The sequence below is a fragment of the Schistocerca piceifrons genome, chromosome 4 (genome assembly GCF_021461385.2).
Source record: "Schistocerca piceifrons isolate TAMUIC-IGC-003096 chromosome 4, iqSchPice1.1, whole genome shotgun sequence".
Classification (NCBI taxonomy): Eukaryota; Metazoa; Arthropoda; class Insecta; order Orthoptera; family Acrididae; genus Schistocerca; species Schistocerca piceifrons.
Window position 1 is genome coordinate 370,919,686 of NC_060141.1, and position 25,989 is coordinate 370,945,674.

Sequence of the window (25,989 nt, forward strand, 5' to 3'; positions counted from 1 at the left end):
AAACTGTCCATTCGCATGAATGGACACAGGCAGACAGTGTTTGTTGGTAATGAGGATCACCCTGTGGCTAAACATGCCTCGGTGCACGGCCAGCATATCTTGGCACAGTGTTACACCGTCCGGGTTATCTGGTTACTTCCCATCAACACCAACCTATCCGAACTCCGGAGATGGGAACTTGCTCTTCAATATATCCTCTCTTCCCGTTACCCACCAGGCCTCAATCTCCGCTTATCTTTGCCTCTGCACTTCCGCCTTGACTGACATCTCTGCCCAAACTCTTTGTGTGTGTGTGTGTGTGTGTGTGTGTGTGTGTGTGTGTGTGTGTGTGTGTGTGTGTGTGTGGGCGCGCGCGCGAGTGTATACCCGTCCTTTTTTCCCCCTAAGGTAAGTCTTTCCGCTCCCGGGATTGGAATGACTCCTTACCCTCTCCCTTAAAACCGACATCCTTTCGTCTTTCCCTCTCCTTTCCTCTTTCCTGATGAGGCAACAGTTTGTTGCGAAAGCTTGAATTTTGTGTGTATGTATGTGTGTCTTTCAACCTGACAGCGCTTTCGACATTCCACGCGGGAAAAATATATTTAAAAACAAAGATGATGTGACTTACCATACGAAAGCGCTGGCAGGTCGATAGAAACACAAATAGACACATACATACACACAAAATTCTAACTTTCGCAACCAATGGTTGCTTCGTCAGGAAAGAGGGAAGGAGATGGAAAGACGAAAGGATGTGGGTTTTAAGGGAGAGGGTAAGGAGTCATTCCAATCCCGGGAGCGGAAAGACTTACCTTAGGGGGGAAAAAAGGACAGGTATACACTCGCACACACACACATATCCATTCGCACATACACAGGCACAAGCAGACATTTGTAAAGGCCTTTACAAATGTTTGCTTGTGTCTGTGTATGTGCGGATGGGTGTGTGTGTGTGTGTGTGTGTGTGTGTGTGTGTGTGTGTGTGTGTGGGCGAGCGCGAGAGTGTATACCTGTCCTTTTTTCCCCCTAAGGTAAGTCTTTCCGCTCCCGGGATTGGAATGATATACTTACTTATCGCGAATGGACCCAGAAGGATCACGCAAAGCTTTCTGACGTCGTTTCTTCCATACTTCTTTCATTCGTTCTCCATGTTTTCTTTTTCTTTCTTCTGTCCATTTTGTTCCTGGTCTCTTTAGTGCTTCCTTCTCCGACAATACAATCCACTTTTCCACCTTATTTCTAAAAGTTTTTCTATCTTTGACATCTTTAAGTTCAATATTTGCTTTTTGTAAATCTAATTTTACTTGGCTAATCCATGGTGTTGTTGATTTGACTTTTTCTATGTAAGTGAGAATTCTGTTGGTGAGTCGTGTGGGGGGAAGTCTAGTGACATGTCCATAAAATTTTAATCTTCGCCTTCTTATGTCTGCTGCCAGGTTTGATATAGTTTCTGTGGTTCTTCTTGATTGTACCCGGTATCCTCCTCCTGTTAATTTTGGACCTAAAATCTTTCTCATAATTTTGCATTCTTCTTTTAGTATTTTTTCTAAATCACATTTTGTGTGGAGTGTGAGCGTTTCACTAGCATATAGTGCTGCTGGCTTAATTACTGCGCAGTAGTGTCTGATTTTTGTGTTCGAGGAGATGCATTTTTTATTGTATATTTCATGTGTCATACCATATGCTCTCTTCATTTTCTGTTGTCTGATCTTCTGTGCAACTTTCTCTCCTCCGGTTGGCTCCAAAATTTCACCTAGGTATTTAAAATGTTTTACTCTACTTATTTTTCCATATTTTGTGTTCAAACTGTGTATATGGAATTTCGTACAGAAAAATTCTGTCTTTTGAAACGAAATTTGTAAACCTACTTTATCCGCGCATTCCTTAAGGATCTCTATTTGTTTGGTGGCGATTTCTTCATCATCTGAAAGTATGGCCAAGTCGTCCGCGAATGCTAAACAAGATATCTCCACGTTGTCTTTGGTTCTACCAAGATGGATTGGTTTCCAGTAGGATTGATTTTTTAATTCTTTTTCCCATTCCTTAATGACTTTATCCAGGACTATATTAAACAGAAGTGGAGATAGCCCGTCACCTTGACGTACTCCAGTTTTTATGAGAAAAGGTTCAGAGATTTCTTCCCTGAATTTAACTTTAGATACAGTGTCTGTCAGTGATTCTTTGATAAGCCTTAGTGTTTTGGAGTCAAGTCCAAGTTCCTCTAAAATGTTAAACAAAGATTGGCGGTCAAATGAGTCATAGGCTTTCTTAAAATCTACAAATGTACAAATTATGGGGGCATTTCTAATTGCTTTGTGTTTTAATATTGTCTTTAAATTAAATATTTGTTCTATGCATGAGCGACTGGGGCGGAAGCCTGCTTGATAATCACCAATTTGGCGTTCCAGCTGCTCTTGTGTTCTTTTCAGCAGGCATGTTGAGAGAATTTTGTAGGTGACTTGTAAAAGTGAGATTCCCCTGTAGTTATTGACATTTGTTCTGTCTCCTTTTTTATGTAACGGGTGAATAAGGGCACATTTTCAATCCTCTGGTAATTTTTCTGTTTCCCATATTTTTGTTATTATTTTTGTGAGCTCTTGCAACGTCTTTGGTCCTAGGTTTTTTAATAGCTCTGCAACAATGCCATCTTCGCCAGATGTTCTATTATTTTTTAAGTTTTTAATGTGACATTTGATTTCTTCCTGTGTTGGTGGTAATGAATCCGGTTGAGCGTTGGCACTGATTTCTTTGGGAAACCTTAAACTAGGTTCTGGGCAATTTAGTAGGTTAGAAAAATATTGAGCCAATACTTGACAGTTTTCCTGGTTTGTTAGGGCTAATTTACCATCTGGTTTTCTGAAACATAAATTTTGAGGGATATATCCTCGTATTTTATCTGCGAAAGTTCTGTAGAAGTCTCTTGTATTATAGTTTTGGAAATTTTCTTCTATGGCATCCAGTTGTGCCTTTGTGTACTTCCTTTTTGCTTGCCTAATAGATTTTGAAACCTGTTTTCTAACCTCGTTAAATAAATGTAGACTTTCTTGTGATTTTTTACTGCATTCCAATGCATTTTCACAGTCTGAATCCCACCAAGGGTGTTTGAATATCTTTTTCAAGGGAATAGTTTCCTTAGCTATTCGCGTGATTTTAGAATGAAATTCTTCCCATGTGTTTGCCTTTTCCTTCTCCCATTCATCTTTTACTTTAGATTCTTTAATCTTCTTGGTGTCATATTTCTGTATTTCTGTTTTCTTCTGATGACTTCTTCATGCTGTAAACTTGATTTTAATTCTAGTTAGGTAATGGTCTGAATCAATGTTTGCTCCTCTGCGTACTTGGACGTCGTAAATTTCTTTTTGTACTGGGTATGAAATCGCCACATGATCTATTTGAAACTCGCCAATTTGTTGTATAGGAGATCTCCATGTCTTTTGTTTTCTTGGACATTTTCTTAGAGATGTTGACATTATCTTCAGGTTGTTCTGCTTACATAGTTCCACGAGCCTTGTACCATTTTTATTGGTAAATTTATGTGCAGGATATTTGCCGACGGTTTTTTGGTGGATTTTCTCTCTACCAATTTGGGCATTAAAATCGCCGAGTAGAACTTTTGTATCATTTTTTGGAATCTTGGCCATTATATTCTCCAAATTTTCCCAGAACTTTTCTGTTTCTATGGGGTTTTTCTTGTTGTCTCCGTTTGTGGGAGCATGAACATTAACCACTGTGTATGTTTTGTTGGCACATTGTAAGCGTATCGTCATTATCCTATTATTTACGGGAGTAACTTCCTTGATGGAGCTGAGCACGCTCTTGTGTATGATAAACGCCATCCCGAGATGGGGGGCTCCTCTTCCGATTCGTTTATCTGTCTTGCTCTTAAAGATGCGATAGTTGCCATAATCTGATGTTTCTTCATCTGTAAAACGTGTCTCCTGTAAAGCTAGTATTACTATCTTTTGCTTTTCAAGTTCTGTTGTAAGGTTTAGAAGTTTTCCTGGTTGGATTAATGTATTTATGTTAAAGGTTCCAATGTATGTAGGTGTTTTAAGTGGAAGTTTGCCAGAGAGCTCCGACTTTCTCTGATGTAATCGTGTAAGTCCAGGTTCCCCAGAATCCGAATTCCTGGTTGCCATCTGTTGATGGGTGGATTGGTTACCACCTGGGGTAATGTTGTTATTACTTGCACGAGTCATACTTGCTTGTAATCAAGTTGGTCCAGTGTTTCCACTGGGCGTTTAGAACCAGGGATTGTTAGTTCCTGGCGCATTATGACCAGCCGCACATTGTGTGAACAGATGCTGACCAGGATGCCTGGTAGATAGACACAATAAAAAAACACACACACACAAATTTCAAGCTTTCGCAACCCATGGTTGCTTCATCAGGAAAGAGAGGGAAAGACAAAAGGATGTGGGTTTTAAGGGAGAGGGTAAGGAGTCATTCCAATCCCAGGAGTGGAAAGACTTACCTTAGGGGGAAAAAGGGACAGGTTATATATACGAAAGTGCTGGCAGGTCGATAGACACACAAACATACACACAAAATTCAAGCTTACGCAACAAATGGTTGCTTCATCAGGAAAGAGGGAAGGAGAGGGAAAGACGAAAGGATGTGGGTTTTAAGGGAGAGGGTAAGGAGTCATTCCAATCCCGCGTGCGGAAAGACTTACCTTAGGGGGAAAAAAAGGACAGGTATACACTCGCGCACACACCCATATCCAACCGCACATACACAGACACAAGCAGACATTTGTAAAGGAAACATTCCACATGGGAAAAATATATCTAAAAACAAAGATGATGTAACTTACGAAATGAAAGCGTTGGTACGTTGATAGAGACAATAACAAACACAAACATAAACATACACACACAAATTTCAAGCTTTCGCAACCCATGGTTGCTTCTTCAGGAAAGAGGGAAGGAGAGGGAAAGATGAAAGGATGTGGGTTTTAAGGGAGAGGGTAAGGAGTCATTCCAAGGTAAGTCTTTCCGCTCCCAGGATTAACTGACTGATTCAATTTATGTGAATTTTATCTCATCGGGATACATATTATTTCTCCTGCATCTCATCTCAAAAGACACCTATCTTATCCTGGTAACACCACTGACATAACATGTTAGTCTCCATTATTTCTTGCACTTTCCAGTCACTTGAAATGTATGCCTTCTTGTCTCCTCATGCCTATTAACTTCTAGAGTTTGAAACAAACATTAATTTCACTTTATACATAACAAGTTCCTCTATTTCCCTGTTTCCTTATAATGTCTTCCAGTTGTGTGGGAAAATAAACAATGTCAAATGCTCAGAAAATTCTGAAAGACAGAAGGGCACAAAAAAGGTATAAGTTATTCAGGAACTTACCTCAAGTGCTTGATTGGTATGGTTGATTTATAGTGTGAAGATGGTTGATGCATTTCACCAGAATGTAAAAAATTTAGCCTTAAGTTCATTTCATCTCTTAGTATCCTCATTGCATTGTTCATATCATCTTTGTCCTCAAATGTAAAGGCTAGTAAGTCCCTGTTTGAAATGACAGCTTCCACATACTTCGCATAACTTGGATCTTTCAAATTGGTCTGGAAAAAAAAGGGATTATATGATTAACAAAGAGGTAAAATAGCATACAAGAACACCCTGAAAAATTCAAAAAATAAACCCTATTGTGTAACTTATCACTCCAGTTGAGTGACGCGTTACCCAACATCCACCTAGCCAATGAATGATGTTCACAATAGTTGGATCTGTTTATTAGTTAAGCAGTTTGGAATCAAAAGCTGTTTGGAGGTTTTATCACTGATTTTCCATGTGAATGGATATGGATGTACACCTTATCTCTTCAATGTGAGACAGCAATTACAGTGTTACCACAAGCTGCAGTACCCACTGGGCATGGCACTTGTTCTGTGCTTTGAAGTGCCAGGTAGAAGAAGCAGGGTACACCACACAGGAAAGAGCATGTGTGCTTTGCCCATGTTGATGGCTTCACAGCAAACAAAAGATGCATAAAGGAATGTGTGGAAAACTGATTATTCTGTTGTATTTCAATCTGTCACCTTTGCATTTACGTTAAGACTGAGATTAAAGTAATTATTGTAATGTTCCTAGAGTAAGTACTGTTCATCACAAAGAAAGCTGTATACATATTACAAGACTGTATGTCACAGTGACTGGACAAGTATCGTATTTATTTATGCAATGCATATTATGATAATTTCTATACTTCCAGGACCTATTGCATAATCTGAAGAATTAGTCCCAAGCATTTTAGTATCTACAGTCATGGAGAAATAAAAATATGAACTGAATAATATCAAATAATTAAAGCTCAACAACAAAATACTTAACATCAGTGAACGTTACATTCTTGTGCCCTAATGAAAGCATACCAAATAATTATTGCAGGAAGTTAATTAAATTGATTAATAAAAGTAATAATAAACAGAAAACAGAATTATTAAAGATGATTTGCATTTTTTAACTGAAGATTTACTGAAAATTATCACAGTTCTCATTGACAACTGAGTCCAAAGCTGAATATTATGACGAAGTGCACACTTACAAGCACAACAGCTAAAGAAATCTGAGAAGAAATAGTTTGTCAATGAACACTAATTAAATTAGTCAACAATATATACAATGCATGAGAATTTCATTAAGTCCACGAGTGGAATATCGATGGCTGAGGCTAAGGAGGGCTACTACGTCTGGTTAACAATTACAATCCAGCAACTAGTAAAATCAATGTCAGCTAATTACCTGCCAACGGCAGCGCAATTCACCAAGTACAGTGACATGGTTCATCATCACTGTCACAACACTGCAGGCCACACACACACACACACACACACACACACACACACACACACACACACACACACACACACACAAAGAAAACCACTGTCTCTGGGGTTTGCAAGTATAAGAGGGATAATTATTGGTGGTATATGATATCCTCCATCACACAACATACAGTGACTTGAGCAGTACATACGTAGATGTAGATATCTTCTCATACAGGCATACTCAGAATTTTCTACACAAATAATCGAGTAAGTGCTTCCATGATGTATGAAAACGTTATGAGTAATTATAGCATTAGAGCTGTGACAAAGAGAAAAATTTTATTTCAACTAAATTTAGCCCAAAATTTGTGGAAGTAAGAAGAAAATTAAACCACACTTAACGTCACTGTGAGATTTTCAGTTGCCCCAATGAGCTTCTTGAACTGATTATTTGAGATTTTATATATCAGGTTCCATAACTCACAAAACATGCAAACTGCCAGCCATTTAAGGTGAAAGAAAGTAGTAATTCTGCATTGTCATTTAGAAGCTGCCAGATAATCAAAGACCATCACCATCATGTACCAAAAAAATACTAGCAATCTTTTTCACACACACACACACACACACACACACACACACACACACACATGTGAACAGCAGGAGCCTTTCAATAGTTACCATATGATAGCTTGTGCAATACGAATATAGAAGAAGAAAGCAAAAGAACAGAACATAAAAACAGCAATGATGGTGATAACGTAGTAGTAGTAGTAGTAGTAGTAGTAGTAGTGTAATAATATAAATGGTACTCAGTAGAAAAACTGCATAAATGTTCTGTCAAAACGAAGTAACACTATGATTATTGCATTTGGTATAGTTATATATATATATTGAAACCGGTACCTCTAAGACAATAGGGTCATAAACATTTCCAGAGAAACGATGTTTATTTTCACGTAGCCACATAGTTCCTCTGTAGACATCAGGATGCCTGTGCTGCAGCAGCGAGAGTCGTTGATTTGCTACATTTCTGAGTCTTTGCAACTCGGAGTCCTGTGCTGAAAAAGCAGTGTAACTTCAGTGGACACCTTAATGTTCCAAAAGTAGCATACTCCTTAACCCTTTGACTACTCCAGGTGTGTTAACATGTGCCGATGTGCCGCTGCTACAGTCCCCTGGTGCTCTGAATGAGTTTATGCACACCTTTAATCCTTCAGTCAGGTGCTACAAACACACACAAGTGCACTCCCTTGCTGCCACCTTTGTGCTCCCAATGTGTTAACACAGCTAGCCACTCAGGTCTCTGTGTGCTTCAGACTCACTGACACGCAGAGCACTTAGTGGTCAGGTAGAACAGCCAAATAGCTGCATTTCTGCACTTAGCGCTCAGCAGCTTTCCTTTTCAGCCCATACGTGTTTGCTGCTGTGCTCCTATTGGTGTTGCTGTTTTCATCTCATTTTTGACCGAGAAAATGGTAGCCCATTATGGTTGTACAGAGCAAGATATCATGAAGGTGGTGACAATCAGCTACACCTAGTACTTGGTATCACAGGATAAAAGAAACTGGGAGTAGAGTATCAAACACCTCTCTATAAAGACCACTGCAATAGTGTTGCTGGAGGAACTAGTTGGCAACTCAATATCATTACACGTAGCTAAAGTGCATTCTGTAAGTTGTAAATAAACAAAATATTTCATGGAATACAAAATAACTGAACATTTAGTTACTAAGCAATTATATCTTATGGTATAACAACAAACAGGTTTCAATTAATGCTGAGTATCCCACACAGAATATCACGAATATCATTGTCTGCAATATTGCAATATTTATTTTTGATGAGATATTCAATGATATTGAAAGAAGTATATCTTTCCAGAATGTTACGTCTGTATCTCAACAGATAAAGTTCTTAGTATTAATCAAAAGGCAATATACACACCTCTTTGCATGCTATCATTTGCAATAAACCTCATTTCAATATCTTGAGCAGTTTATGAAATATGACGTGTTATGACCACATAATTCACACTGCGCATCGCCAGAATATTGGGCACAAGACACCAACCCTCCCATAGATATAAAACCCCAATATCTTGAGAATACTGATACAAATGACTCTGCTCTCACTTTTAAATGCAATTTTGAAATATTAGCTTAATTTCTTACACAGCAATCACTGTCCTAAAATGAACCATACACAAAGTATATGCAATGTGTTTTTACCTCTGCAAAAATCTAAAAATTTTGATCGGTGTTTTATTTAACTGGATGCAGCACAGCAGCTATCACAAATAATACAAGAAATTCAGTTCTTTATTGAACATAGATACCATACTGTAAGGTGTGAAACAATCAAATTTTTTTGCCAAACAGTGTTCTTAAAATCAGATACAAGTAGCAGCAGCCCACATGGCCACTCAACTATGTCACTGACAATTCGGTAACAGAATAAACAAATGTTGAGTGAAAAAGTTATTACTGTGGTTCTCAATGATGTCCATGTGTTAAAGCAACGATCCTGATAGATTCATATTTTACTTGAGTTATTACAGTTATGAATGTATGTAGGACAGCAGATTTAAGAAAGAGCGACAACTCACTTAAACGAATCAAAAGCAATACTCTGCTTCTGCCGCAGGCTTCTAACATGCTACTAAAAATGCCAGGAAAGAGTAAATCAACTCCAGGAAAGATGTAAATCTTAAGTGTGAAACTATACTGACTTTACTGTGTGTTTGTCTATGCAGTGATCATTTGTAGCAGAGTTTTACAGTGATAAAACTTAAGTTGTTACAGTAACTGTACTTATTTTCCATCGAGAGCGGCAACACCCAGAGTGGCAGATGAAATTGTCACCTCCAGCATTCCAAGAATATTCAGCACAGGGGATCTGGTCCATGCAGGAAAACCAGTATACAGGTAGCAGCCAGGAGGAGGTCTCCCAATGTGGGCAGCGATACAGGGCGACAACAAAGCTGCACTTTCCACTGAGTGCAGCGAGCACGTTTGTAGCAGTCAAAGGGTTAATATTTACATATTGAAATTCTACATCAGCAGCTGATTTATAATTTTTTCATTCATTTGCCAGAATATATCTCAATTTAACTATTATTCTTTAATCTGTTTATTTTCCTGATTTGGTAAAACTACAAAAAATTTAAATTTCTGACTTATGGTGTATCAACATGTTTAATTACAATGTGTCATCTGGCTTGCAGAAAACGCACTAGATGTGTAAATATATGAAAATTGAGAATCAGAATACAGTATGGGTTAGAATTTACTGTGCGTCTGTAAAATACAAGAATAGTAGAGAGTTATCTGGACTTTCTGCAATTTACGTTCTCAAAATTAAGCACAAGAAATGTAGTATGGTATTAAGTGCCAGCTGTAGTATATTTTTAAAATATCATGAACAATCTCAAAAAGTAACTCAATCATCATTGTTTTGTTAACATGATTTCATAAATATAATTCCTTTACAAATTATATGTACCAATGTTAGGCCATCATTGATTTTAAAATAGAATTACAGTTCATGAGTATATAATGTATTCAAACACAAAAACGAGTGGTGTCACATTTACATTGGTATCAAAAAGTTTTATCCACTGCTATTTGCTATAGTAGTGGAATGTTGCAAAGATCATCTTCAAACACAGTTTTTTATCATCAGCTGATGGTTCCAAAAAAATAGGTTTCAGTGATCTACCAGAATAATGCAATCATAACATAACGTGGAGAAAGAAGGCAATGCACTCAGATCTTGCAAAATGTTGATTCATAGCATTATTATTCTTTAGTTACTGTACTTTTAAAAATGAAAGGATTCCTCTGTTATGATTTCCTGTTTGAATGCTCACATACATACCTCTTATTTCATGGTCTATATACGACACCTTGCTTTTATAGTCTTCACACTTGTGACGAAAGATGTTGCAGGAATCACTGACTTTTGAGACCTGTTCTTGAACTTCCTTCAGCTGAGTGTGTGTAGAGTCATCTGTGTAAAAGGTTTTATACCGTAAGCTATTTAGTGAACACAAATAAAGGTAAAAACTTATTCATTATCAATTTCATTGCATATCTTACCAGACTGTTTACTGAGCTCACGCAAATCATTCTGCATTTTGTTCAACTGTAACTGCAATGCAGCCAATTCTGACTCTCGAGATTTCTCTGCTTCAATTTTCTTTTTATATTCCTGATTAACATATTCTATTCTCTCAGATACAGGTTCTCTAGAAACAGATTCATTTTTCAGGGTGTTTATTTTGTCCCTTGTTCTTATTTTCTGTAAAATAAAAAATCCAATTACTTACAATCATACAAAATATTTAAAAAATTCAACTACCACTGGACATGACCAATAATATATAAATACTGATAGCTCTTTTTGCAATTTTGCAGCAGTGACACACCATGTTGGCACTGTAATCAAAACAATTCAAATTTCAAACATATATTGTAGTGAACAAGCACAGTACAAAACGTTTACTACCTATGCCAAATAGGATAGGAAAACGATGCTATGTCAAAGTAAGTATACCTCAGTATTATACTCAAACAGCATACTATCATAAAGACATATGTGAAAGTAATCTCATTACTGAAAAGGAGAGATCAAATGGCTGGTTTACTAGTTTATCATAACATGTTCTTGATAACAGAAATTCAAGAATGGAAATTACTCAGAAAAAAGAAAAAGAGAAGCCTACAGACAAAACCATATGTTTCTCTCTGTGGCTATAATAACAAAAACTGCTGATGAGTGGTTGTCAATTGACATGCATAGAGGAGAAAAATGAAATGCACACAAAGAAGGGAGAGTAAAGTCAAAATAATGGGGAGGGGAAGGGAGGGGGGAGAGGGAGGGGAGGGGGGATCAGCTCTCTGCAGTAGTAGCAAAATTTTAGATTAATAGAGGTATTCATACCAAGGAGTGGTATCCTATTACCCACCCAATCTACGTAATAACCCAATATGTCACTGTGTCAATTCTGCTTCTAACTCCATGGGTAATACCTGTGAACTACTCAGATGCATCACCTGTCATTTAACAAACCAATCACCTGCAAATGAAATCCTGTCAAAGGGTGAAAGCATCCACTTCATCTACTGGCTGTGCTACTACTTGTGCAAAATTTATGTGACTGACAGAACAGCTAAATATCTTTTAACCTGTTAACCCACTGTGGTCAACTGCAAGCTCAAGCAACCTGAACATGATCACAACACTTCCTTGTCAGATTCCCTTCCTGCACACAATGACCTCTGATACTATGACTGTACTCCCCTTTACCCTTTCACACATCCTGGTTCCACACTTCAATTTTTGTTACTACTATGAATCTACAGGTTTGTTACAGACATTGAGAGCCACACCTGGTCTCTCAACACATACCTATTCCTCCCAAGCTATTTATGTCTTACAGTGTCATTGCTACTACTACACATCTTCAGCACCATGATTTCCCTCCCCCCCCCCCCCCTCCCTCCCAAACTGCTTATCCTAATGACCATTCATCAATGGTTAAAGTTGCCATGGCCAAGGAAATGATCTGACTGTCTTTGTGTGTGTAATATGTTAAAGATGGAACAAGAATAGAAGTTTGAAAGCTACAAGCAATTATATCTTTTTTGTGTGACTATGCATAAAATTTTCAAATCATATGGTTTGATGTATAGGAGAAATGTAAAGATTTACAACAACAACACTCTTAAGAGAAATTCAAAGATTACATTATTTTATAAACATTTCTGATTTACTTACCAGACTGCAAGGTTTCTTCCCAAATTTGTCATTCAAAAAATGCAGGGTAATCTTATGTATGAACTATTGTTGGTGAGGTGAACATTTTTACTTTTGTGATAGATTAATATAGGGACTGTCTTACATTTACAGATGAAGCTTTGTCAAAAATTCAGAAGGGTTGGAAGGGGAACAATGACAAACATCTTGTCTGAGAACTAGGGCAAATGTTGGGAGGGGAATGTGGAGCAAGCATCAAATTTTGTCGTGCTGCCAACTGAGGGACTGTATACCATGAACCTTACCTTTCAATGAACATTTACTGTGTTTAAACTGCAATTTTTATGAATCCATTTGTAGTCAGAACTGAAATGACTTTCACATTGAACAACTACTTAAGAATAGTAAACCTTTCTGTAGAATACAGAAAAGCCTTGATAGGAGTCAGAGGCACACTTGCGTGTTTCATGCAGCAATGTTGTCAATGCTCACTGTCAGGTATCTTGAGAATGAAAGAAGGTTTGTCAGCTGCTGTTTTCATCAATGGACAGATGACATGTTTGGAAGCAAGAGACGATGGAATATTGTTATATTCTCATGTTATTATACATGCAAAATCTGTAACGTGTTTGGAAAAGAACAGGTGTTTTCTCAGGTTCCACCATAAGCACATGTTCAGAAACAACATACTCAAACGAAAAAAATTAAATATTTGTGACAAGCAAGATTATAAATTTTATTGCTGCTTATATGTAGGATGTAGTGAAGGGAGACGAAAATTTAATAGTCATGGGTGACTAGAATTCAAGAGTAGGAAAAGGGAGAAAAGGATACATAGTAGGTGAATATGGATTGGGGCTAAGAAATGAAAGAGGAAGCCGTCTGGTAGAATTTTGCACAGAGCATAACTTAATCATAGCTAACACTTGGTTTAAGAATCATGAAAGAAAGTTGTATACATGGAAGTACCCTGGAGATACTGACAGGTTTCAGATAGATTATCTAATGGTAAGACAGAGATTTAGGAAACAGGTTTTAAATTGTAAGACATTTCCAGGGGTAGATGTGGACTCTGACCACAATCTATTGGTTATGAACTGTAGATTAAAACTGAAGAAACTGCAAAAAGGTGGGAATTTAGGGAGATTGGACCTGGATAAACTGAAAGAACCAGAGGCAGTACAGAGTTTCAGGGAGAGCATAAGGGAACAATTGACAAGAATGGGGGAAAGAAATACAGTAGAAGAAGAATGGGTAGCTCTGAGGGATGAAGTAGTGAAGGCAGCAGAGGATCAAGTAGGTAAAAAGACGAGGGCTAGTAGAAATCCTTGGGTGACAGAAGAAATATTGAATTTAATTGATGAAAGGAGAAAATATAAAAATGCAGGAAATCAAGCAGGCAAAAAGACATACAAACTTCTCAAAAATGAGATCGACAGGAAGTGCAAAATGGCTAAGCAGGGATGGCTAGAGGACAAGTGTAAAGATGTAGAGGTGCATATCACTAGGGGTAAGATAGATACCACCTACAGGAAAATTAAAAAGACCGTTGGAGAAAAGAGAACCACTTGCATGAATATCAAGAGCTCAAATGGAAACCCAGTTCTAAGCAAAGAAGGGAAAGCAGAAAGGTGGAAGGAGTATATAGAGGGCGATTTACTTGAAGGCAATGTTATAAAAATGGAAGAGGACGTAGATGAAGGTGAAATGGGAGATATGATACTGCATGAAGAGTTTGATAAAGCACTGAAAGACCTAAGTCGAAACAAGGCCCCGGGAGTAGACAACATTCCATTGAAACTACTGACAGCCTTGGATGAGCCAGTTCTGACAAAACTCTATCATCTGGTGAGCAAGATGTATGAGACAGGCGAAATACCCTCAGACTTCAAGAAGAATATAGTAATTCCAATCCCAAAGAAAGCAGGCGTTGGCAGATGTGAAAATTACCGAACTATCAGTTTAATAAGTCACGGCTCCAAAATACTAACACGAATTCTTTACAGACGAATGGAAAAACTGGTGGAAGCTGACCTCGGGGAAGATCAGTTTGGATTCCGTAGAAATATGGGAACACGTGAGGCAATACTGACCCTACGACTTATTTTAGAAGCTAGATTAAGAAAAGGCAAACCTACATTTCTAGCATTTGTAGACTTAGAGAAAGCTTTTGAAAATGTTGACTGGAATACTCTCTTTCACATTCCGAAGGTGGCAGGGGTAAAATACAGGGAGCGAAAGGCTATTTACAATTTGTACAGAAAGCAGATGGCAGTTATAAGGGTCGAGGGACATGAAGGGGAAGCAGTGGTTGGGAAGGGAGTAAGACAGGGTTGTAGCCTCTCCCCGATGTTGTTCAATCTGTATATTGAGCAAGCAGTAAAGGAAACAAAAGAAAAATTTGGAGTAGGTATTAAAATCCATGGAGAAGAAATAAAAACTTTAAGGTTCGCCGATGATGGTGGTGGTTGTTGGGATGTTTAAGGGGGACTAAACAGCGAAGGTCATCAGTCCCCCATTCCAAAATCAGGCGAGCCGAAAATCTACGGAGCAGGTGAAAACCAAAGGGGGAGGAGACGTCCCGCCAGGCGCTAAAAGAACACAAATGCAGCAACAAACACTACAGACAAGAACAGGACAGAGGAACAGACGGAAAGAAACAGAAGAAAGGAGGATGGCCGGAGACTGGTTGACTGACCACGAGAGAAAAAAAAAAGGGAAAGAGTCAACCATCTGACGGCACACCGGAACAGCAACAGACACAAGGACAAAAGACACAGAAAGGGAAAGGCGCAGGACCTCCCTAAATCGAACCATAAAAAGGACTACTACAGATAAAATGCAAAACATTGTCAGCCATGGAGGCATCGTCGGATAAAACCAAAGCCAAAGTGCCCGGGAGATTAAAAGATTGCCGGAGTGTGCGCAGTCAAGGACACTCCAGCAAAATGTGGCCGACCGTCAGCCGGGACCCACACCGACACAAGGGGAAATCCTCCTGACGCAACAGATGGCCGTGCGTCAGGTATGTATGGCCGATGCGCAGCCGACACAGGACTACCGAGTCCCTGCGAGGAGCCCGCAGGGAGGAACGCCACACATCGGTCGTCCCCTCGACAGCCCGCAGTTTATTCGGGGCTGTCATGCCACACCACTCAGCAGCCCACATCCCAATCAGCTTACGGCGCAACACCAGCTGCTGATCGCGAGCCGTAAGGCCGATCTCCAAAGCCAGGGCGTGGATCGCCCCTTTGGCCAGCCTGTCTACACGTTCGTTCCCTGGGATGCCAACATGACCGGGCGTCCAAACCAAGACCACCGAACGACCAGAACGGGCAATGGCGGAAACAGACTCCTGAATGGAGGACACCAGAGGAGAGGAGGGATAGCAGCGGTCGATGGCCTGAAGGCTGCTCAGGGAGTCACTGCAGATCACGATGGACCTACCTGAGCAGAAACGCATATGCTCAAGAGCGCGCAATATGGCCACCAGCTCTGCAGTAAAAATACTGCAGCCAGCCGGCAAGGAGCGCTGCTCAACATGGGCAGCATGAGCAAAAGAGTAGGCAGTGCGACCATCAACCAGGGAACCATTAGTGTAGACAGTCTCACAGACCGAAAATGAGGCGAGGAGCGCAAGAAAACGGCGACGGAGGGCCACAGGCGGAACCGAGTCCTTGGGTCCCTGTGCCAAGTCCAGACGGACGGACGGCCGGGACAAACACCAGGCAGGCGTAGGTGCACGGACCCGGAAGGGAGGCGGAAGAGGAATAAACCCAATTCCGACAGCAGGGACTGAACGCGGACAGCGACGGAAAGCCCAGACCTAGGTCGCCGTTCGGGCAGATGGAGGACCATGGCAGGGAAAAGCATGCGACGATTGGGATGGCCTGGCGAGCAATGCACGTGGACAGCATAGTCGGCGAGCAGTCGATGGCGGCGAATCCGCAGCGGGGGAACCCTGGCCTCCACCAGTAGACTATCCACGGGGCTCGTACGAAAAGTGCCAGTTGCAAGCCGGACCCCACAGTGGTGTATGGGGTCTAACAACTTCAACACTGAGGGTGATGCAGACCCATAGGCCAGGCTCCCATAATCAAGCCGAGACTGCACAAGGGCTCTGTACAATCGCAGCAGCGTGCAGCGATCCGCACCCCAAGACGTGTGGCTAAGGCAGCGGAGGGCGTTGAGGTGCCGCCAGCATTTTTGCTTCAGCTGAGTAATATGAGGAACCCATGTGAGCCGGGCATCAAACACGAGTCCCAAGAAGCGGCAAGTGTCCACCACTTCACTTCAAGCAGGTGGCAGTCGAGGTAAAGTTCAGGATGAGGGTGGACCGTCCGATGCCTGCAGAAGTGCATAACTCGAGTCTTGGCTGCAGAGAATTGAAAACTGTGAGTCAGAGCCCATGATGCTGCCTTCCGAACGGCTACCTGCAGCCTGCGTTCGGCGACTCCCGTAGTCGTGGAGCTAAATGAGATGCAGAAGTCGTCAGCATACAAAGAAGGAGACACCGATGAGCCCACGGCTGCAGCCAGACCATTAATGGCCACTAGAAATAAGTACACACTCACCACCGAGCCCTGCGGGACCCCATTTTCCTGTGTATAAGAAGAACTAGAGGCGGCACCGACTTGCACCCGGAAAGAGCGGTGCAATAGAAAGGTTTGAAGAAAAGCCGGGAGCCGACCACGAAGACCCCACTCATACAACGTGGCGAGGATGTGATGCCTCCATGTGGTGTCATACGCCTTCCGCAGATCGAAAAATACAGCAACGAGATGCTGACGTCGGGCAAAGGCCGTACGAATAGCAGATTCCAGCCGCACCAAATTGTCCGTGGCAGACCGGCCCTGACGGAAGCCACCCTGGGATGGAGCGAGGAAACCGCGCGACTCAAGGACCCAACACAAACGCCGCCCCACCATACGTTCGAGCAATTTGCACAAAACGTTGGTGAGGGTAATGGGACGATAGCTGTCCACCGCCAGTGGGTCCGCACCGGGCTTCAAGATGGGGACAATAACACCCTCTCGCCATTGCGACGGGAACACGCCTTCGCTCCAAATGCGGTTAAATACCGCGAGAATGTGTCTCTGGCAGTCCCGGGAGAGATGCTTCAGCATCTGCGCGTGGATGCAGTCCGGCCCTGGTGCTGTATCAGGGCAAACGGCGAGGGCAGCGAGGAATTCCCTCTCGCTGAAAGGAGCATTGTATTTTTCAAAACGACGCGTGTGAAATGAGAACTGCGTCCGCTCGGCTCGCTCCTTTAGAGAGCGAAAGGCGGGGGGATAAGATGCAGTCGCCGAGCTCTTCGCAAAGTGCGAGGCAAGCTGTTCAGCAATGGCGGCAGCGTCCATGCAGACAGCGCCGTCCAAGGAGAGCCCAGGTACACCCATAGGGGTCTGGTATCCATAAATCCGCCGGATCCGGGACCACACGAGCGAGGGGAGACACAGGAGCCCAAGGAGGAGACATACCGCTCCCAGCACTCCTGCTTACGCCGTGCAATAAGACGGCGGGCCAAGGCACGGAGCCTCTTAAAGGCGATGAGAGTCTCCAGAGACGGGTGCCGCCTATGACGCTGGAGAGCCCGCCGACGGTCGCGAATAGCCTCGGCAATCTCCGGCGACCACAGGGTACAGCCTTCCTCCGAGGGAGTCCAGAAGAGCGGGGGATGGCAGCCTCGGCCGCCGAAATGATGGATGTGGTTAACACACGGACCACCCCGTCAATGTCACCTTGGGGGGGAGACTCAATGGTTGCAGCAGAAGTAAAAGCCGGCCAGTCAGTCCTGTGGAGAGCCCAGCGGGGCAGGCGCCCAAAAGAATGACACTGGGGCAGTGACAAATAGATGGGAAAATGGTCACTACCACAGAGGTCAGGATGCACTCGCCAGTGGAGGGATGGGACAAGTCCGGGGCTGCAAAGAGAGAGATCGATGGCCGAGGAAGAGCCATGGGCCACACTGAAATGCGTGGGAGCACCGGTATTCAAGAGGCTAAGGTCGAGCTGAGCCAACACATGCTCCACGGCCCGACCGCGGTCATCGGAGACAGTCCCACCCCATAGAGGGATGTGGGCATTGAAATCGCCTAGAAGCAGCAAAGGTGGCGGAAGTTGAGCCAGCAGTGCAGCCAAGACATGTCAGGGGAGCTCCCCATCCGGAGGAATGTAAACAGAGCAAACAGTAATAGCCAGCGAGAGCTCAACCCTGACAGCGACTGCCTCTAAAGGCGTCTGAAGGGGTACTGGCGAGCTACAGACAGAGTGGTGAACAAAAAGACAAACCCCACCTGACGCTCGTTGACAGGCAGCGCGGTTCTTATAGTATCCCCGATAACCGCGAAGGGCGGGGGTCCGCAGTGCAGGAAACCAAGTTTCCTGCAGAGCAATGCAGAGAACAGGGGAATCACTCAGAAGCATCCGGAGCTCAGGCAGGTGGCGGAAATAACCACCGCAGTTCCATTGGAGAATGGAAGCAGGAAGGGACTGGGAGGGCGTGAATGCGACTAAGAGGCAGACAGCACCTCAGAGCCAACTGCCGCCACCGGGGGAGAGTCAGCTGAGTCCATAGGAGAGGCCCCCAAGGGTTCCGTGAGGGCGAGATCCGCGGCAGAGGCGAGGATCTCCACCTCATCCCCGGAGCCAGGACTAGGTACAGCAGGCGGTGCTGAAACCGCCGAAACGTCCTTCTTCTTGGACACATGCCGTTCCTTTTTCTCACGTCGGCCCTTAGGGTGAGAGGGCTGGGAGAGCTTCTCTGAAGGAGCGTCGGAGGCTGACGACGACGCAGAAGCCCTATGACCAGCAGGCGGCGGAACCTTCAGCCACTGGCTGACATCCGGCTGGGGAGGAGAAGAAACGGAGGAAGGGAGAGCCCCGAGGGACCCCTTCCGCGAGATAGGAACCGGCGGAGGCAACGCCGGCGGAGAAGGAGGGGGAGGGATCGAGCCTCCCGGTTGTGGAGCAGATGTCACTCCCGAAGTAAGCGTGGGGGGAGCGACAGAAGAGGGTTTGCCCCCAACTGCTAAGGGGGCAACAGAGGAAGGCTTGCCCCCAGGCACGAGGGGAGCAGACAGAGATACACGGCCCCGAGGGCCCACTGAAGGCGGCACAGATGAGGCGACAACCGTCGCTCACGTGGGCGACGATAACGTGGCTGCAGCATAAGATGTTCGAATGGAAGCAGGATACAACCTTTCATATTTCTGTTTAGCCTCTCGATAAGTAAGCCGGTCCAGGGTCTTAAATTCCATTATCTTCCGCTCCTTATGAAGAACGGGGCAATCCGGCGAGCATGGAGAGTGGTGCTCCCCACAGTTGACACATACAGGCGGAGGCGCACATGGAGAATCAGGATGAGAGGGGCGTCCGCAATCTCGACATGTAGCGCTGGATGGGCAACGGGAGGACATATGCCCAAACTTCCAGCACTGGAAGCACCGCATCGGTGGAGGCACGTATGGCTTGACGTCGCAACGGTAAACCATCACCTTGACCTTCTCGGGCAAGACATCACCCTCGAAGGCCAAGATAAAGGCACAGGTGGCCACCCTGTTTGTCTTGGGTCCTCTATGTACACGACGGACAAAATGCACACCACGTCATTCCAAGTCGGCTCTCAGCTCGTCATCGGATTGCAACAAGAGGTCACGATGGTAAATAATCCCCTGGACCATATTTAAGCTACTGTGGGGAGTGACGGTAACAGGGACGTCACCCAGCTTATCACACAAGAGCAACGCTCGTGACTGGGCTGGGGAGGACGTCTTGAGGAGGATGGACCCATTCCTCATTTTTGACAACCCCACCACTTCCCCAAACTTATCCTCCAGGTGTTCCACAAAAAACATAGGCTTCGTCATAAGAAAGGAGTCACCATCAGTCCTGCTGCAGACAAGGTATTGCGGTACGTAAGGCTCCCGCTTGGCACTAGATCGGCGTCCCTCCCATGGCGCAGCCAACGAGGTGAACGTCTGAGGGTCATATTGCGCAGCATCAAAGTCGACTCTACCTCGCTTAGAGACGCTGGTGGCCGTGCGACCACCAGCTTGGTGTGATTTATTGCGCTTCATTGCGCCACATCCGCCCAGATGCCACCTACTCCGAACGAGGGCTCTCCCCAAGGGCGCCACCCAGCCAAAGCAACGGGTACCTGGCCGATATCCCATTGCCCGGAGTCCCCGTGCCCCAGACAAGATGGGCACATACTCCTTGGCATGCATGGGGAGGAAACAGCTCTGGCATCTGTAGTGCGATCCCTGCGTGGTCAGGGGGCTACCACCAAGAGGGTACATGACGACCCCACCACAACGGACTGGCTACCGTGCTGGATTTTAGGTGTTGAAAGGGTCCACAGTGGTCGTAGGCGCTAAGAAGAAGAGTGCGCACAAGGCGAGAAGGAGACAACCCAGATGATGTTGGGCGTAGTCCCCCCCACACGACAATAGGTAACATGCAAGATGGTGGAGCATGATGGACCAATAGAAAAACACCACGTAAGGTGTCCTTCCCCAAATGGCACGCACTGACAACGGAAATTTGGAAAAAAAAGGAGGTCAAACCCAAGAGGGGACCATCACAGAAGGCCGAAACGTTTGAGACTCCTTTTAGTCGCCTCTTACGACAGGCAGGAATACCGCGGGCCTATTCTAACCCCCGAACCCGCAGGGGGGGTTCGCCGATGACATTGTAATTCTGTCGGAGACAGCAAAGGACTTGGAAGAGCAGTTGAACGGAATGGACAGTGTCTTGAAAGGAGGAGATAAGATGAACATCAACAAAAGCAAAACGAGGATAATGGAATGTATTCAAATTAAATCATGTGATGATGAGGGAATTAGATTAGGAAATGAGACACTTAAAGTAGTAAAGGAGTTTTCCTATTTGGGGAGCAAAATAACTGATGATGGTTGAAGTAGAGAGGATATCAAATGTAGACTGGCAATGGCAAGGAAAGCGTTTCTGAAGAAGAGAAATTTGTTAACATCGAGCATAGATTTAAGTGTCAGGAAGTCGTTTCTGAAAGTTTTTGTATGGAATGTGGTCTTGTATGGAAGTGGGATGATAAATAGTTTGGACAAGAAGAGAATAGAAGCTTTCGAAATGTGGTGCTACAGAAGAATGCTGAAGATTACGTGGGTAGAACACATAACTAATGAGGAGGTACTGAATAGGATTGGGGAGAAGAGGAGTTTGTGGCACAACTTGACTAGAAGAAGGGATCGGTTGGTAGGACATGTTCTGAGGCATCAAGGGATCACCAATTTAGTATTGGAAGGCAGCGTGGAGGGTAAAAATCGTAGAGGGAGACCAAGAGATGAATACACTAAACAGTTTCAGAAGGATGTAGGCTGCAGTAGGTACTGGGAGATGAAGAACCTTGCAGAGAATAGAGTAGCATGGAGAGCTGCATCAAACCAGTCTCAGGACTGAAGACCACAACAACAACAACAACATGTAGCAATAGATTGACTCTTTTCTCGCGTCTCATTGGTTAGGTGAAATTATCATCCCAGACAATGATAACAGTGATGATGGTGAAAAATAATGATATCACAGACTGGCTTAGACAGTAGCAAAAAAGGAAGTTAGAATAAACATTAATGTAAACCATTTACTTTTGTTTATTTTAATTCTCCTTCTACCATCAAAAAGTAGGCAATCTGAAAATAGTGTACATTTAAACTTTTTTAGGCAGATAATATATCAATAACACAGTTTTAATTTTGAAACTATAATGAAAAGGACAGATTGCTACTCACTATATAGAGGTGATGTTCAGTCGCATACAGGCACAACAAAAAGACAGCTACACATGTGATCGTGCAGCCAAAAGGGCTGCTTCTGACATAGAAAGCACGTACACATTCATGCAAGCACAACTGCACACATGTGACAACTGCCTCTGGCCACTAAGGCCAACTTCGGTGGCCACAGACAGTGGTTGTGTGCATGTGCAAGTTGTGCTTGCATGAATGTGTGTGTATTTTCTACGTTAGGAGAAGGCATTTTGGCCAAAAGCTTATGCATGAAGCAGTCTTTTTGTTGCGCCTGTCTGCAACTCAACATCTCCTCCATACGGATATTAGCGATCTAACGCTTCTCCACCAAAAGAGTACAGGACAATCTTTCCAGTGAAACAAGCTCTTAGTTAAATATACATGGTGTCCCAGGCGGAATGTTCAATTTTCAGGAATATGACAGGAATGACCATTCAGAGCAAACATAATCTACAAAATGTGGACTCAAAGATGCATATCTTAAGAGTTATGAGTACTACTTCATCTTTGATATAGCAAAAGAAATCTGTTGTATTGGAAACTCTTTGCTTTCCATATTTCTGAGAGTTCGGTATGGGTCAAAACAAGGAAAAAAGTCTATCAAAAATGCACACCTTAAAAATCATCCGCACCTATTCAGTAGTGAAGATGAGCAAGTGCTCATAGCTCTTGCGGAATGCATTTTCTACTAGATTTTTTTGCTTCGAATGACTGTTCCTGTCATATCAATGAGTACTGACCATCCCACCTGCAACACCCCTTTTATTTTTCGACCACTGATTAATGTATTACCATTCACAGAAGTCCATCTGACCATTCTAATCTGCGTATTAAGCTCCTCAAACTAATATATGGAAAGATAAGTTCTGCAGGGTTAGATTCATTCTTCCTCTGAGTGTTCAATGCTATGATCCAAGATGTCATCCCTTGAACTCTGAGCAATCATGGTCCCCTAAGAATCATGGTCCTGGGCAATGGTACACAAACAAGTGTCTGAACTGTATTATCTTTCGTGATATGGAATACTTGGTTAAGGAGATCTTTCTTATCTCCAGATCAGTGAATATTATCACTATCACTGCTATAGACATACTCTATACATTTCACGCTGACTGTGGCGTTGCTGTGGCAGTACTGCTCACCAATGTTGAAACTTGTGCTTGGAGACAGAGTTCTGGCCACTATGGAATACTTATCACTCAATTTGATTTTTGCACATCTTACAGTCTGATATCTTTGCTTGATAAAGGGCTGATTTTCTTTTCATTATTGATCATAGTAACTGTGGTACATGAAATAAAGTAATACAGTTCAAGTATTTTAAAGAGTTTGCAGAGGCAAACACACTGCATAAACTTTCATTAGGTCTGATTTTAGCTCCGTATTGTGGTATATGAAATGTATTTGGTTGGTGCACAAGTTGTAGTGTTTTTGTTTTGCATGTTGGTATTCCAGTTGCTATGGGTTTATTTACTGATTGTCATTTTTCATTTGTGTTTCACTGTTGTTCTTTGAGTTTACATATTGTCATTGGAACATTTCTGACATTTTCTTCTGTTTGAGTTCAACATACAGGTGACAGCAGTGGAGGAAACTAAAAACATTTGCACTGTGTATGGGAATAATGCCATTGGACAGAGCATGCCAAGAAAATGTTCTCATTTTTAAGGAGGATCATTCTGACGTTAGTGACTCTCCACATACAGAAAGACTTTTGGGGTTTGATGAAGATCGTTTAAACACATTAATCCACAATGATCCACATGAGTGTACTTAAGAACTGGGAAATGTGATGAGCTGTGATCATTCCACCACCATATGACATTTGTATGTAATGGGGAAGGCTTTAAAAAAAAAATAAATAAAATAAAATAAAAATCAGGCTTATGGGTAATGCGTGCTCTAAGCCAAAATCACAAAAATCAGCCAGGAGGTCATATGTGTGTGTCTGCTTGCTCATCACCAACTGGCTCGAGAACACCGCCAACCGTTCCTATTCTGTGTCTTTGCTAACCGTGAGAAATGGTGTCTTTATGCTAACATAAGGAAAAGATAGGAATCGTTGAGCCCAAACAGAGCAAGAACTCCCCATACACAGACCTGTGTGCATCCACAAAAGATAAAGTTGTGCATCTGGTGAAACAGCAACAGTGTGGCATGCTACGAGTTGCTTCCCAGAGGTGTAACCATTACTGCTAACCCGTAACATCAACATGTGAGACATCTTGCAGAGACAAACAAAGAACAACATCAGGAAGTCTGTGGGAAGTGATGCTACTTCACGATAGCACCCACCCGTATTCTGACTTAACTGACGAAAAACACTAGCCAGTAGTTTGGTTAGGAAGTCATTCCATATCCACGTTATTTACCTGATCTTTGGCCTTCAGATTTCAACTTTTCTAATCTCTATCGAACAACCTTCAAGGAACTTCCTTTCTGATGAAAATGCATGCTGATCATGGCTCAACATGTTCTTTGCATCAAAACCACGTAATTTCTACAGTCTCGGAATCCGAGAGTTACTCCAGTGCTGGCAGACTACTGTAAACAGTGAAGGAGAATGTCTCACTAAAGTCTCTGTTGTGTGTGTCTGTTGTGTTTATTAAACTTACAGAAAACTGTTATGAACTTAAGCACCACCCCAATAGATAAGATATCGAAGTTCTATTTAAAATTTGAAGTAGAAGGATACCTCATATCGTTCTCGAGTTACTGTTTTTATATCCTACAGATGGTCACGCACAGTGTGCCCCATTGTGTCCATGAAGATCTGCAGGCTGCTATGAAATAACTTATTACTTAATTTCAACAAAATTCATGAAGTGTTTATTAGCAAATCTGTCACAGATGCAGTACGCATGTTTAGCAACTAGTTTCTAATCAACAGTGCTTGCTTAGCATAGTTTGATTCTGGTTTGTTAAGTAGGCATATGCTGATTGTGACAGTCATTTGAGGTCACTTTTACAGCATGTATTGCCATTTTGAAGTTTGTTATTAAGATCAGGGACCTCCAGTGCAGTCTCAATAAGTCAGGCTTGAGAATGGACCAGCTGATTCAAAATCAATCGCCAAACATATGTACTAGAACTCTGACAGATTTGTTAATAACTGTTTCGTGAAACATTAAAAAGATTGCTGGTCCTCTATCAATAAAATTTTGAAACTAATTTTTTTCCCCACATCTTACAGTCTGATACCTTAGCTCAAGAAAGGACTGAATTTCTTTTCATTATATGTCACAGTTACCTCACTGCATCAAATGAAGTAAAACATTGCATGAAATTTTAAAGAGTTTGCAGAGGTAAAAACATAGTGCATAAACTTTGTGTATGGTTGATTTTAGCTCACACATTGCAGTATATGAAATGTAGATATGATATTGAAATTTTATTTTGAATTCAGAGCAGAATGATATCTCCTTTTGTTCTCAAGTTATTGATTTTTATATCCAACGGGTGGTCTCGTGCCATGTACCCATTTCGATCCCTGCGAATCGGGAATTATGTGGTCACAACCATTGTCATATTTCATACACAGTTCAAGATATCGAAATAAGGATTTTTGCAAATGATATCCCGCAAAGAGGCACATACGTTGTATGACAAATACTTGAAACGTTTTTATTCACCGACATATGGAAGTAACCCATCTATGGCAATGAGAGATTAGC

The 25,989-nt window shown here is 42.6% G+C and overlaps 1 protein-coding gene across 1 annotated transcript in view; it reads right to left on the bottom strand.

The window, feature by feature from the left end:
- LOC124796278 (structural maintenance of chromosomes protein 5) overlaps nt 1–25,989 on the bottom strand; it is a 183,611-nt gene that overhangs the window by 66,062 nt on the left and 91,560 nt on the right. Inside the window, exons 8-11 of the mRNA XM_047260396.1 lie at nt 10,871–11,072; nt 10,650–10,781; nt 7,677–7,831; nt 5,350–5,564 (exon numbers count right to left, since the gene is read on the bottom strand). Coding sequence (XP_047116352.1) covers nt 5,350–5,564; nt 7,677–7,831; nt 10,650–10,781; nt 10,871–11,072 — 704 coding nt within the window. The remainder of the gene's footprint in view (nt 1–5,349; nt 5,565–7,676; nt 7,832–10,649; nt 10,782–10,870; nt 11,073–25,989) is intronic.